General features: G+C 61.1%; 4 protein-coding genes across 13 annotated transcripts in view; 1 reads left to right on the top strand and 3 right to left on the bottom strand.

The window, feature by feature from the left end:
- RNF123 (ring finger protein 123) overlaps positions 1-7,635 on the top strand; it is a 28,596-nt gene extending 20,961 nt beyond the window's left edge. For 3 of the 8 annotated variants that reach the window (XM_047693775.1, XM_047693743.1, XM_047693752.1), the window contains exons 28-37: positions 198-272; positions 422-509; positions 603-690; positions 780-876; positions 2,177-2,316; positions 2,421-2,609; positions 2,705-2,780; positions 3,014-3,098; positions 6,615-6,757; positions 6,896-7,635. In XM_047693775.1, coding sequence (XP_047549731.1) covers positions 198-272; positions 422-509; positions 603-690; positions 780-876; positions 2,177-2,316; positions 2,421-2,609; positions 2,705-2,780; positions 3,014-3,098; positions 6,615-6,757; positions 6,896-7,299 — 1,385 coding nt within the window. In that variant the 3' untranslated portion in view covers positions 7,300-7,635. The remainder of the gene's footprint in view (positions 1-197; positions 273-421; positions 510-602; positions 691-779; positions 877-2,176; positions 2,317-2,420; positions 2,610-2,704; positions 2,781-3,013; positions 3,099-6,614; positions 6,758-6,895) is intronic. The other 5 variants (XM_047693782.1, XM_047693792.1, XM_047693763.1 and 2 more) reach the window with 5 other exon arrangements.
- On the bottom strand, positions 3,431-6,207 carry AMIGO3 (adhesion molecule with Ig like domain 3). Its single transcript, XM_047693905.1, has one exon. The coding sequence runs from the start codon at positions 5,935-5,937 to the stop codon at positions 4,402-4,404; it is 1,536 nt and encodes a 511-aa protein (XP_047549861.1). The 5' UTR covers positions 5,938-6,207; the 3' UTR covers positions 3,431-4,401.
- On the bottom strand, positions 6,358-10,053 carry GMPPB (GDP-mannose pyrophosphorylase B). Its single transcript, XM_047693943.1, has 10 exons — positions 9,913-10,053; positions 9,664-9,797; positions 9,454-9,534; positions 9,314-9,362; positions 9,033-9,175; positions 8,703-8,861; positions 8,544-8,622; positions 8,342-8,469; positions 8,072-8,254; positions 6,358-7,983 (listed from the first exon to the last, which is right to left on the bottom strand). Exons 2-10 carry the CDS (start codon positions 9,790-9,792, stop codon positions 7,852-7,854), a joined length of 1,083 nt encoding a protein of 360 aa, XP_047549899.1. The 5' UTR covers positions 9,793-9,797; positions 9,913-10,053; the 3' UTR covers positions 6,358-7,851.
- A 311-nt stretch (positions 10,054-10,364) lies between these two features.
- IP6K1 (inositol hexakisphosphate kinase 1) overlaps positions 10,365-13,980 on the bottom strand; it is a 64,132-nt gene continuing 60,516 nt past the window's right edge. For all 3 annotated transcript variants that reach the window (XM_047693930.1, XM_047693918.1, XM_047693922.1), the window contains one exon: positions 10,365-13,790. In XM_047693930.1, coding sequence (XP_047549886.1) covers positions 13,257-13,790 — 534 coding nt within the window. In that variant the 3' untranslated portion in view covers positions 10,365-13,256. The remainder of the gene's footprint in view (positions 13,791-13,980) is intronic.

Genomic DNA, 13,980 nt, shown 5'->3' with positions numbered 1-13,980 from the left:
TCCCCCCACAGTGAGTCTGCGCGATGGCCCCTCACAGTCAGTGAATGCCGTGCCCGAAGTCCCTAGATGACAGCTCGGGCCCAGACTGGCTCCAGCAGCACTGGAGCCCACCGCCCAAGCCCGCTCACCCTGCCAGGGTCGTGCCTAACCCCAGAGCTACCACTCCCAGCCAAGCGCCCCTCCTGCTCCTCCTGCAGGCTATGAAGAGACTCTGACCCGCCTGGCTGCCATCCTCGCCAAACACTTTGCGGACACACGCATCGTGGGCACCGGTGAGAGGCCCTGCAGAGGGCTCGGGGGGCAGGGATGGGACAGCCCTCTGGCCGGCTGTTTCCTGCTCAGAATGCCGGCCAGGTGGGATTGAGGCGTGGGGGCCGGCGCTCATGCCAGGCACCTGCTGAGGCATGGCCTGTCCCAACAGACATCCGTGACTCGCTGATGCAGGCGCTGGCCAGCTACGTGTGCTACCCACACTCCCTGCGGGCTGTGGAGCGGATCCCTGAGGAGCAGTGAGTGCGGGTCAGGGCAGGGAGGCACACGCCCTGCCCCGTACCGCACCACACCTGGCCTCACCCCTTGCCCACCACCCCTTGCCCTCACAGGCGTGTTGCCATGGTGAGGAGCCTCCTGGCTCCTTATGAGCAGCGGCCCTGGGCCCAGACCAACTGGATCCTGGTGCGGCTCTGGAGGGTAAGCCCGGCTGGAGTGGTGGTGGCCATGGTGGGGTGGAGGGGAGGGTTGCCCTACCCCCCACTGACCCACCGGACCCTCCCTCACAGGGCTGTGGGTTCGGGTACCGCTACACACGGCTGCCGCATCTGCTAAAAACCAAACCTGAGGATGCCAACTTGCCCAGCCTCCAGAGTGAGTGGCCAGGTTGGGTTACCCTGGGGGCCCTGGCCCCCTGCTCTTGGGTCCTCTAGGAGTCTTCTCCCGTCTTCCAGCCTCTCTCTTGCACTCATGCTAGGCCACAACTCTGCCCCCTGTGGTTTCCCTTTTCCGGCTTCCTCTCTGTCCAGGGGCACTGAGCCTACTCTTCCCCTGGCTCCCCAGTCCCATGTCTGCCCTTCAGGCCCAAACACTCTGCTGGGTCACAGGGAAAAGGCAGTATCTTCCCAGGCTGGGAAGAGAGCTGGCAGCTGATGCAGAGTGAGGACCCTGAACCAGCTCCCTGACCTCCAGCTTGGCCCCGGCACCATGTCCTTCTCCCCCTTTGTTGCCATCTGCTGGTGCCAGACCTTGGATACTTGACTCAAGGCAGAGGCACAGACTGGGGGGTGCCTGTGGGGCTTCCAGGGGGAAGGGGCACTTGGTTGGGAGCAGAGGCTTTGCTCTCTCTCCAGGGGCATGGTCCACCAGAGCTCTGTGAACTTGAGGACCTTCAGCTAGGCCAGGACTAGAGTGGTCCGGCTGCAGTCTGCCTGCCACACACTGCGCTCACCCCACAGGGTGGCTGTCCTTGGCCCGTGTGGCGTGTTTCTGCCCTTGTGAGCAGGGTTGTTGTGTGAAGGGGTCCCAGAGGCCGATTGCCTTATGTGAAGTCCATTGCCCATTGTTTTGGTCGTGCCTGCAGGTGGAACTGAGCTGCAAATGGAGAGTGGCAGTGGGACCAGATACTTGTCTGGCTGCTGTCGGAACTATTGATTTGCACGGGGCTGGGGGCGGGGTGGTGTCCAGCCTGGCTGGGGCTAAGGGCTCTGGTTACTCCTCCCTGTCATCCCAGACTTGGCACCCACCACCTCGGCCATATGCCAAGGCCAGGCCAAGGGCAGCAGAGAGGAGAGAGGAGAGGAGAGAATGGCAAGGTTTAGACAGTAGGTCTTAGGGACGTTGACCCAGATAAGAGTGAGGAGAGGGCCTCAGTCACCCTGTCTGCATCTAGCCCTTCCTGAAAGGCATGTGGCTGAGATCTCGCTGGGGGCAGGCTGGGGGGCAGCTCTAGGCCGCAGGGATGGTGCGGAGCTGGGAAAGACTTCAGCCTGCGGCTTGCCCAGCAGATGGAAGGACAGATTTAGCTCTAGACCCCACACAGTGCTGGACTCTGTCCTCCTGCCTTCATGATGGGAGCTTTTGGTCCTTACAGCAATGGCCCAGCAAGTGAGGACAGAGGTAGACAGGACAGGCAGGAGTCCTGGACTGGAGTCCCCAGTGATGCTGCCTCCCCTTGCCCCCACAGAGCCCTGCCCCTCTACCTTGCTTCAGCAGCACATGGCAGAGCTGCTGCGGGAGGGTCCCGATGTGGCACCGAGCTTCCTCAACAGCGTCCTCAACCAGCTCAACTGGGCCTTCTCGGAGTTCATCGGCATGATCCAGGAGGTGGGTCACGGTGGGGCGGGTGGGCTGGGGCATTGCAGTGGAGCCGGCATGATTTGTGGCATGGCCAGGCCACTGACCACCACCTGTCCCTGCCGGTGGCTCAGATCCAACAGGCCGCTGAGCGCCTAGAGCGGAACTTTGTGGACAGCCGGCAGCTCAAGGTGTGTGCCACCTGCTTTGACCTCTCAGTCAGCCTGCTGCGTGTCTTGGAGATGACCATCACTCTGGTGCCTGAGATATTCCTTGACTGGGCCCGGCCTACCTCTGAGATGCTGCTGCGGCGACTCGCACAGGTGTGTCCCTTGGGGCAGGGAGTGGGGGGACCCCTTAGGAATGCCCCAGTGGCGAGCTCACCCAGACACCCACCAATGGACTCCTGCCCTCACAGCTGCTAAACCAGGTGCTGAACCGGGTGACGGCGGAGAGGAACCTGTTTGACCGCGTGGTCACCCTGCGGCTGCCTGGTGAGGATCCAGTGCCCTTCACCCAGCATATCCCAGGTCTCAGTTCCCCCGCTGGGAGCCGTGATGCCTGATTGTCCATCCTGCATCAGGACACCCAGACCTGGCACCCCTGGCCTTAGCCTGCCCTTCTGTTGGGGAGGATGATGGGGCGGGGGCTGGTGCTAGCCAGGCGGGCCCTGACCCTGTGGTAGGAGCGTGCGGCAGCTCTTCCCTTCCTCCTTCCCGCCCCCCAGGCCTGGAGAGCGTGGACCATTACCCCATTCTGGTTGCTGTGACGGGCATCCTGGTGCGACTCCTGGTGCACGGCCCGGCCTCAGGGTGAGTATTAGGCGCCTGGGCCCTCGGGAGCTGGTGTGGCTGATGGGAGTGGGCCGGCGGCCAGGGCATCGGGCTGCTGTCTCTTCAACTCTACAGTGAACCTTGGTGTCAGGTTTCTGAGGCGGGTGGGGGGGGGGGCGCAGAGGCAGTGAGGCATACACACTCTCTAACTAGGTGGCAGCAGCCGTGGCTCGGAGTAGAAGACTCGGGGACCTCACAAGCTTGCGGTTATGCTTCAGGCAGGGGTGGGTTGCTGTCGTGCGGTGTAGGGACGCCACTGCTGGGATCAGGGGCTGAGGACACGCACTGCTACTTGTGTTCACAAAGGTTCCGGTAATGAGCATGTACCGCCTTTATTAAGGAACTCCATGACAACTGGATCCTGGATGCTTGTAGGAGCCCCCAGCTCAACACACACACAGGAGGGGTTCCAGATCCCTCTTCCCTGACTCCCTGCGGTGGGTGGTAAGATGCGTATAAGACCAGGGCACTGCCGCAGCCACTACACCGAGACCAGTGCCAGCCCTTAAGAGGCTTCTACCCTCCAGGGACAGCGAGTTCCAGCTCAGCCCTCCCATCTTGGCCATGCTCAGCAGGCTTTTTACTGCTGAAAAGCTGGGGGACAGGCCATGGTGCCCCTTATTGCTGTCTGGTGAGCCCATGGGAGGAGGCCCTGTCCTCAGAATGGCCTGTGGATGTCTCTGGCCGGAGATGGAGGGGCTGCTGTGGCTGGGGCTCAGGCCAGGCCCACTGGGGGGCTCTTGAAGAGCCTTGCCTGCTTTCTGTCTGCTCACCAGACTGCATGGAGTTGTGAAGCTTGAAGGAGGTTGGATGTTGGTACGTGTCTCCTCCTTCCGCTCTGGGTGGGGGTCTAGGTCTTTGGAGTGCTCCTTCTCCCCTATGGGCCCACTCTCTTCCTGTCCTGTTGGGAAGGGGGAGATGGTTATGTTTCATTTCTTCGCCATGACTGCGTGATAGCTTCTCGGCCCCTAAGGGTGTGCCTTGGGCTCTAACGCAAGGGCTCTTCCAGATGGCCCCAGTTCCAGGCCTTGTGCGACCTTTGGGCACCAGCAGGTGAGGGCCTTTGGCCTTTGGGCCCTGTGTGAGAGCAGAGCAGGAGACAGGATAGGGAGCCCAGCCCTTCCTTCAGTGAGTGGGGCTGATGTAGTTGAGGTCGAGGCCACACGGGAGGCTGGAGGACTAAGCCCAGCGCTCCCACTAGCAACTGGCAGTTTTCCAGGCGGCAGCAGGGAGCAGGGCAAGCGGTGGGTGGTTGGTGGCCTGGCTCTGAGCCCAGGGCAGCCTAGGTCATCACCAGACCCTCAGAGCCCGTGGAGCTAGCGGAGTCAGAGCCAGCCTGGAGCCGCAGGCCCATGGGATTGTAGAGATCAAAGTCCTCGGCTACGGCCAGCTGCACACGCCCATTGAGGCCCCTCTTGCCAGGCTCCAGAAAGACCACATGCTTGTGGACACTGGCCTTGCGGCTGGGCGCATCGGGTGGGGTGGTGCTGAGCACTGAGGAGGACTGCGCGCTCAGGTCCCGGAGGGGACTGGGTGCCTGGGGCCACCGGCGGCGGCAGCAGCGGCAGGTGCGGCGGTAGCAGCGACGGCAGCCAGGGCAGGGCGGTGCGAACAGATAGAGCAGCACGAGCACCAAGCCCACGGCGCATCCCAGGAGGGTGGTGAAGCCTGTGTTGAAAGCCTCGGGCTCGGGGCGCGGGGAGTGCACGCTCACGTTGTACTCGTGCGTCTGGTTGTGGTGCAAGTGGGACCCCACGGCCAGGCACACGAAGAGTCCCTCGTGCCATGGCTGCACGTTGCTGATGGCCAAGCTGCCGTCTGCCAGCACAGCGATGCTGCCGTCTTGGGACCCTGGGGCCACCAGCAGCTCCTGCTTTGGGGACACCCATGCGACGCGCAGAGCAGGGATGCTGGTGTTGCAGCTTAGCCTCAGGGACCGACCCATCTGCACGTGCAGCTGCTCCTCCGGCCGCTCCAGGCCCTGAGCCAGGGCGGTTGAGCAGTTCTCGAAGACCCGACTGTGCTCAAAGAAGCGCACGCGGGACGCAGGCACCTTGAAAGCCAGGCACGTGTATTCCCTGGCAAAGTCACTGACGGCGCTGAGGCCCCGCTGGCGCCAGCGCCGCAGCAGCTGGTAAAGGCGGCAGTCGCAGGGCAGGGGGTTGTTGTGTAAGTAAAGGCCGTTCTTGAGAAAGGCCGGCAGGGCGGCCAGGGCAGTGGCGGGGACGCGGCCCAGGTGGTTGGAGGAGAGGTCCAGTGTACGAAGGTGGGTGGCACCCAGGCCGTGGAGGTGGTGGAAAGAGAAGGAGGAGAGCTCGTTGCAGCCCAGGTAGAGCGCGCTGAGTGCGCTCAGGCCCCAGAATGCGTGCTCGTCCAAGTGCGCCAGTCGGTTATTGAACAGGAGCAGCCTCTCTAGCGCCCCCAGCCCTTCGAGGTCGTGGCGTCCCAGCACCCGCAGCTCGTTAGATGATAAGTCAAGCAGCCGCAGGCCACTAGCATTGGTGAAGACTCCGCGACCTAGCACATCCAGCTCGTTGTGGCCCAGGTGCAAGGTGCGCAGTCGGGCGAGGGGCGTCAGCCACCCGGGGCGCAGGCGCTGGAGGGCGTTGTGGCTTAGGTCAAGGTCTGTGGCAGCAGCCGGCAGCGCAGCCGGCACATCCTGCAGCCCCAGGCCCGTGCAGCTCAGCAGGTCGGCGGCACACACACATTTGTAGGGGCAGTTATGGGGCGCGGAGGGCACAAAGCCCTCCACGCCCAGGCTGCCCACCCCGACGCGCGGAAGGCACAGCAGTGCACCCAGCAGCACCAGCCAGGCCATAGTGGTGCCTGCTGCGGCTGGGACTGGGGCAGCTCAGTGAGGGACCCAGCACAGGGACTCACCCACTTTTGCTGGCTGTGGGCTCCGCCCCGCACACCAACGGCCCCTGCTCCCTGGCTCCAGGTCTGGATCTGGGGCCAGGCTTCCCCACAGTACTCCCTGGTCCGGCTTCCCCAGCTCTCCGAGTGCTTCCCTGGTCAGCTTCTAAATACTCTCCTGGAGGAGGGCGGGGCCTCAGCCTCCCATTGGCTCCTGTTGGGAGGAGGCGAGGCAGCCCCTCCTCCCCTCAACCAAGGTTCCCCTGTGGCCGCCACAGGGGGCGCAAATCCGCCAATGCCCCAAGCAGTGCTTAACCAGTGGCTTTGCGGTGCCCATCTACCCTGTTAACAGTAGGAGGGGAAACCTGGGAGGCAGTCCTTCAAGCTGCTAGTGATGTTTTTTATTGTCTTCTTTGGAGAGTTAGTGTTTATTAGGAGTAGGCGGGCTTTCGCCATCTGCTGGTCACCCCCTTAAACTAGCACCCAGGCTATAGGAGTTCTTACTGGGGTCTAGGATAAGAGACATGGGGGTGGGGGACAGGAAGTGAAAAGCAGGGATGTGGGCTGGACTGTCCCACCATTCCCGCTTCTCCAGCAGGTACTGCTTTCTGACTATCCTTACCCCCATTCTCCCACTAGGACAGAGAGAGCCACGTCAGTGCTCCTTGCTGATCCCTGCTTCCAGCTCCGCTCTATATGTTATCTCTTGGGGCAGCCAGAGCCCTCTGCCCCTGGCACTGCCCTGCCTGCCCCTGACCGGAAGCGCTTCTCCCTGCAGAGCTGTGAGTGGGCCGGGGGTGGGTCAGGGATTTGGGGCTGGGCTAGATCAGGAGTCTCAAGAGCAAATCCCCAAGTTGTGGTGCTTAAGACGCACTGGGTTCTAGGGCCACATTGGGTCTGACACCTGCTATCACCCCCAGACACAGATTACATCAGTGCCGAGGAGCTGGCTCAGGTGGAACAGATGCTGGCACACCTGACCTCTGCGTCTGCCCAGGCAGCGGCTGCCTCCCTGGTGAGTGGGCACCACGGCACCCAGGTGTATGCCCCTGCATACATGCTGGCACAACTGTGCACGCTGTTTAGGTATAGTCTTTTGTCTGCTTGTCTGGGTGACCATCCCCAACCCACCCTGCACTCTGCTCCCTGCAGCCCACCAGCGAGGAGGACCTCTGCCCCATCTGCTATGCTCACCCCATCTCTGCTGTGTTCCAGCCCTGTGGCCATAAGTCCTGCAAGTAAGTGGGCCCCATGGGTGCAGGGAGCTGCGGAAGCAGCAAGGGTACTCAGGCCCTCTTCATCCTCCCCCCTGCCCCCGTTGTAGAGCCTGCATCAACCAGCACCTGATGAACAACAAGGACTGCTTTTTCTGCAAAGCCACCATTGTGTCTGTAGAGGACTGGGAGAAGACGGCAAGCGCCAGTACCACCACTTCCTCAGCCGCCTAGCCCACACAGCAGCAGCCTCCACCCCTGAACTCAGACCCAGGCTGGGCCCTATTTATGAGCTCCCCTTGCCCTGTTCCCATGACCCCCCCTGCCATGTCCAACCTCCTTGCCTGAGTGTAACCTCACTGGCAGGAGCCCAGCCGTGTCCTAATTGTGCCTGAGCTCGACTTTCAGTCAGGGCCACAGTGAGCATTAAATTATTATTCCATACAGCCCTGGCCCGGCCCTTCTTGAGGGAGTAGGCTTTGTGGGGTATGCCCAGCAAGGGTCCTGCCAGATTGTGTCCACAGGAGAGGGTAGGTGTCCCAACCCTTCAGCCTTGTCCGGTCCTCCCAGATAAACAGTGAGTCCAGGGCCTTCGGATGTGTCAGGCCAGGGTGCCCCCTGCCATCAGGGAAATGGGGACTCAGCCAGCCCCCAGCATCCCCTCACATGATGATGCGAGGTTCCGGCACCGACTCGCCGATAGATTTGTGGGGCAGCACGCTGGCCCCATTGAGGTAGAGTTCGTCGTTAACGATGACATCTTCACCCAGCACCGTCACGTTCTCCATGCGCACCTCGGGGGGGGGGGGGGGGGCGTGCCTGGTCAGTGGGACAAGACGCCTTCCCTGCCCCTCCCCCACCCGGCCCGGCCCCCAGGCTTACCCACTGGCCCACGCGGCAGCGCCAGCCCACAATGCAGGACTCGAGCCAGGAGTGGGAGCGGATGCGGGCACCCCGCAGCACCGTGCACCTTCGGATGCACACACCATCTTCCACCACTACACCGGGGCCCAGGCTCACATTGGGGCCAATGCTACAGTTGCGGCCGATGTGGGCACTCGGGTCCTAAGGACCATGGGGAGAACACAAGTGAGGCACTCCTCTCCCAAGCTTGAGAAGGGGCTCGGAGGATGGGCTGGGCAGGGTGCTCACCACCAGCACGTTGCCCACAATGCCAGGGCCTGAGTACAGTTGCTCAGGCTGCTTCTGTCGTAGGGACTGTAGGAAGAGGCACATGCCGGTGAGGAAATCCTTGGGCTGCCCTATATCCATCCAGAAGCCTGTTGGGAGGAAATGCATCAGGGGGCTCAGCCCGGCCACACCACACCCCTACCCTGTGGCCTCCCTGCCTCACCCTGCAGCTCCATGGCATATAGCTGCCCCTCCTTGGCCATGACAGGGAAGATCTCCTTCTCAATGGATGTAGGCTGCAGCTGTGGGAGTGGGCAGCTTGTGAGCAGGGTCGTGGGTGGGGACACTACCCGAGCCCGCCCCGCAGCTCGCTTCTACACACCTGGATGCGCCGCAGCACCGCGGGGCTCAGGATGTACATTCCTGCGTTGATCTTGTTGGACACAAACACCTGTGGCTTTTCCACGAACCGGTGAATGCGGCCTGTGTCAGCCTCACATACCACCACACCATACTTTGAGGGTTCCTCCACTTTGGTCACCTGAGCGGAGGAGGACCTCAGGCCCAGTCGGGGGGACTGTGCCCCAATGCTTAAAGACACATACTGTACAGCTTTGCACCCATGACCCAATGGGACAGTTAAAGACTGGGCAGTGGGAAAGCCTGGGCATGGGGTACAGGAGTGTCAGAGAAGAAAGACCTGATCCCTTACCAGAATGGAGCCCTCCTGGCCGTGGTGCCGGTGGAACTGCACCATGGCTTGGAAGGGGAAATCACAGATCACGTCACTGTTGAGGACGAAGAAAGGGTCTGCAGTCTCAGAGAGCAGGTCACGGGCAAGTGCCAGGGGCCCAGCTAGAAGAGAAGTACCGGATCACCATCTTCCTGGAGGCGGGTGGGGAGGGTTTGAGCTCAGAGGCTCAGGAGACCCCAGTCAGGCTAGGTCTTACCCCTTCCCAGGCCCTAGACCCTCCCCAAGGGACCTTTACTGACCTGTCCCCAGAGGCTCTTCTTCATGGGACATGGAGATTCGGATTCCCAGCTAGAAGGGAGAAACCGCCTGTCAGGTTCCTCCCACCAGGGTGGGTGGTTGGGCGGGGAGCAAAGAGAAAGGTCAAAAGTCCGAGCCTCACCCTCTGCTCCTGCGCCTTCATTTCCTTCTCCAGCACCTGAGACATGTAGCTCACGGCCAGAATCACGTGGTCCACGCCTGCCTGTTGGACAAAACAGCGCCCACCGACAGAAGGGCTCAGCCATAAGGTACGGGCGTTCCCGACCCCCAAGTGCCAGCCGTCCCTCTTCCTGCCAGGTCCCACCACAACACCGACCCCTCGGGGTCTTACCGCGGCCAGCGCCTCCACTTGGTGCAGCAAGATGGGCTTATTGCAGAAATCCACCAGTGGCTTCGGGATGCTCAGCGTCAGCGGCCGCAGACGCGTCCCATAGCCGCCCACCAAGATCAGTGCCTTCATCGCGCCTGCGGGCGGCCGGAGAGTGAATCCCAGGCTCCGCGGCCCGGCCCGCCCGGCGGAGCCCTGCCACACACTCCCGACGCCATGCCCGGCCCCACGCCCTTCGCCTGCCAGACTGACCCACTCTGGCTCTGCCTTGGCCGCCCAGTTCACTCCGACGCCGGCCCGGGGCAGCACACAGCAGTACGCGACGAGAGACGGAGGGCGGCTGGCCCAGAAGTCAGGCCGGACCTAGGCGGGCGGTGACGTAAGCCCGGGCCGGCCAATCCGCTGCCGTTTACGTGGCATGGACGCCGACGTCGGAGCGCTGAAACGCAGCGCTCCGGCAGACGTAGCCAATAAGAGGCCGGGCGCGCCCGGCTGCCATGGGGACCGGGCCCCGGCCCGCGGGTCAGCTAACCATTGGCGGATCCAAAGGCGGAACTGGCGCCAAGGGCGAGGCTTCCTTCCCGACGGGTGCCGGGGTCGGCCGCCAGACGGCCGCTTCCGGCCCCGCCCCGGAGGGACGGGAGCCGCGGTGGGGCAGGGCCTGTGTCCTGGAAGCCGCAGGACAGCGAAGACGCGGACACACCTCAGTTTCTAGCGGCTTTATTTTGACATAACACGACCTTAGACACAAGCGGGGCGGGCAGCGCTAGGTGCACAGAAAGGGGCGACCCGGTCCAAGGCCCGAGCACCCCTCCCCCGCACGCAAGGTCCCGAGGAGACGCGGGTGGCCCAGCTGCGGCCGGAGCCGAGAGTGGAAGGGGACGCAGGCCTCGGGCGGTGTGGACAGGTTTAGGAGGCTTCCAGGAAAGTAGAGTAGAGAGCGATTCCTAGAGGCGAGGCCTCACAGTTCCCCGAGAAGTAAAGGAACCAGGTCCTTCCCAGGGTGCTCCATTTTTTTCCTCATTAAAACTTTTTTAATCGGCAATAACAGAACCAAATTGAACAGCTTTAAAGTTCCAAGCAATCTGCATCTAGGGGGTGTGCACGTGGCCAGGTGTGTGCGAGTGAGCAGCGGCTACAGAACTACCCCAGGCCTTTGGCCCCTGGGGCAAACCCTACATCCACTGCACAGGCCCCAGTGTGAGGGAGGGGTGGGGTCCCTGGCAAGCTGCTACACTGGTCCCCTTCCTCGTTAAGCACCGCCGGTCCCACCCCCCACTAGCTAGGGGGCTGGTGTCGACTTGGCCCAGGGAAGCACTAGAGAGAGGGGTCACTTGAGCGCCCCAACCCGTGATCCCGCGTTGCACTTTGGTCCCAAGTTGGGGTTTGGGAAGGCAGAGCCTGGCAGGGACAGGGCTCTCTGGCAAGGAGCAGGCAAATAGAGGCAGTGTGTGTGTGTGTGTGTGTGTGTGTGCGCACGCGCGTGCACACACACACATGCCCACCACCCACCAGATAACAGAGCTGGGTCTCCCAAATATCAAAAGTGCTGAAAAAAGGGTTCCTGCCCTGATGGAGCAGCAGCGAATCTCAGGCCCTTCTGCTCTTTTTAGTGCCAGGAAAACACTGGATAATGGATATAGTCTCTCTCACTATGAAGAGCAAAACAAGGCAGCATCTGCTCCCAAAACATAGGAACTCAGGAGGCACAGCACATCCCCAGGCTGGAGAGGTTCAACTAAAGGGGGTCCCAAGTGGCCCCTGACTCTGTCTTAGCCTCTGCCCTGCCAGGAAATGACAGTCTACACAAATGAAGAGCCACCACCCCTATGGCTGAAGCCACAGAATGGTACAGGAAAAATGGTCGTTACTGACCAGAAACAGGCAAGCTGTCCCTCCCAGCCCCAAGGAATGGGAACCTGCCCACCACTGGCACCAGGATCGGAGGGCCGAGAGAAAGATGGGATCCATCAAGGAGCCCATTTAAAATGTGTGAAGCTGCATCTCTAATGACTCGGAAAGTAGTCCACCAGTTCCAAGGCCTCTTAGGCTGGCAGGCTTACCTTTAATGCCCAAAGACATGCCTGAAGTGACAATGACAGTGGCCCTAGGCTCAGAGGTGAGGGCACTAACCTTGGCAATGGCTAGATGAGTACAGTGTCACCTCCTGGCCACATGTTCGAGGTGGCAGATGTCTGTGCCATTAGGGCCAGTGGCAAAAATGATTAAAACCACCAGAAAGGTCACCCCTTGGGCCTTCACTGTACCAATGTCAGCGTGGAGCAGGGCTACACGCCAGGCCCACAGAGAAGGTGCTGGACCATCCGGGAAACACCTCCTACAATTCACTTGCTACCAGTTCTTTGTAAAAAGGTAGCACCCCTTGACAACAGGCACAGGGGCAAAAGCTCACCTCAGAAATGGCATGACACAAATCAGTACTTACTAATGAACAAGGCTACAGCCCAGGAAAAAGATCCCAAGAGACAAGGGCTGGCAGATGGACAAATGGACAGACTGATGGATCCCAGGACTGATGAGACCAAACTCATTAGCAGAATCTGGACACCTGCAACCCAAGGTCCAAACTATGAGCCCACAAGCTTTAAGCTCTCCCTCACAAGGCTGGAGCTCCTCACTGTGAGCTGCTGCCTTGAGCTTAGCCTGGGGAAAGGTGACACCCTGAGTGGACCAAAGCCCTTGAGCCCTGGGAAGGGCAGCCCATCCAGAGGCAGCACAGCTGCCCAAGCTAGAGGAAGGAGTCTCCCACCCACAGCACAAGAACTGCAAATACTGTCTAGGCCAGAGCCACCGGAGGCCCTGAGGCCTGCTGGGACACTGATTCTCCTCAGCAAACAGAGCAGGTACCCTTCAGTGGGGCAAGAAGGAGTGGCCGCCTCAGGCAAGGGATCTTGCTAAGAAAGGCTGGCTGGGGTGTGCAGGCAGGAAGAGGAGCAGGTTCAAGTGCCAAAGAGTGCCTGGGGATCCCAGGGCCTGCCCTCTGCCATAAGCTGGTCTCAGCCCAGCTTCCTCACGCCAAGGTCAGAACCGAGGACGGGTCCAGCAGTGTGCAATTGGCCCTGTGCTACCCGGGGGGCATGTGTTAAAAAGCTGGCTGAAGCCCATGCCACCAGACTAGAAAGTCCCCCAACAGATGGGCACCCAGTCCTCTACTGGTAAGGAACAAGGGATGAGTGAGCACAGAGGGGCTCTGCACCAGCCCAGGGCTTCACCCTAAAACCAGCAAGGCCCTGCAGCCACAGACGCCAAAGACCTAGGCAAGAGAAACCAATGTCCAAGGGTACCCTGTCCCTGCTGCCAGGCCCATCCACCATCCATCTTCCTAAGTCAGCCTGGACACAGCAGTCAGAGCCATAGAGCTAGAGGAGCCTGGCTGAGAGGATGTGTGTTGTGCCCTCCTTCACTTTATATATATGGATTCCAGGCTACAGCTAAAAACATTTCTTTTAGTTTACACCAAAGAGAAATATAACCCTTTAAAAGCAAGTCTGTGTGTCCTCACGGCGAGTTCAGTCAGAGCAATGGTCCCTGCCTGCGGGTGGAGAGGAAGGGGTTCTGGGGGCCCAGGGCTGGGCCTACTGGTTCTCGTCCCGCATCTGTTCCATGATGCTGATGAGGTTCTCTAGGCCGAACACATAGCCTCGGTCCGGCCCGTCATGCACGGTGGGGTCATCCCGGAAGCCCTTGAACGTGCTGTGTGCAAAGTCGATCATGCGGACATCCACCTTGGGTGGAGAGGAGGAGCCAGCCTCAGGGCTGGTGCTACTGGGGCTGGTGCTGGGACCACAGGGCGGCGCCCCCTCAGAGAGCCCTGTATCCAGGTGCTTGAGACGCATCTCTGCCCTGCGGTCCAGGAAGGACTCTGCCCGGCACTCCCTGCCATCATAGATGACAAGCAGGGAGCTAGAGTAGAAGCGGTAGGAGGCCTGCCGCTCCAGCACAGCTTTCAGGCCCCGCAGTTTGCTCAGGATGGGCTCAAAAAGGTCACGCCTCAGGTCCAGGCCGTTGTGCAGGTACTGATAGAGGGCGTTGCGGAAGCCTTCAATGGAGAGCCCGCGGCCATAGTACTTGTTCCTGCAGAGGTAATGCCCTGTATCCAGCTGGTACACCTGAAAGCCCAGGAGACAGAGCGGGTGAGCACCAGGAGTCTGAAGGCCTGATGACCTTCAAGTGCCCTGGGCAGGCACTGTCTGGAAAGTACTGACCAGTCTGACTCATCCCAATGTCAAGGCAACAGGCTCTCACAGAGGCTCTGGATCTGGAGGCCAGACTAAGGTCAAAGGGCAAGGCCAAGACAGG

This window comes from Lutra lutra, chromosome 1 (assembly GCF_902655055.1).
Source record: "Lutra lutra chromosome 1, mLutLut1.2, whole genome shotgun sequence".
Taxonomy (NCBI): Eukaryota; Metazoa; Chordata; class Mammalia; order Carnivora; family Mustelidae; genus Lutra; species Lutra lutra.
Note: the sequence above shows the minus strand (reverse complement) of the source record. Positions and strands in the feature narration are given on the sequence as shown.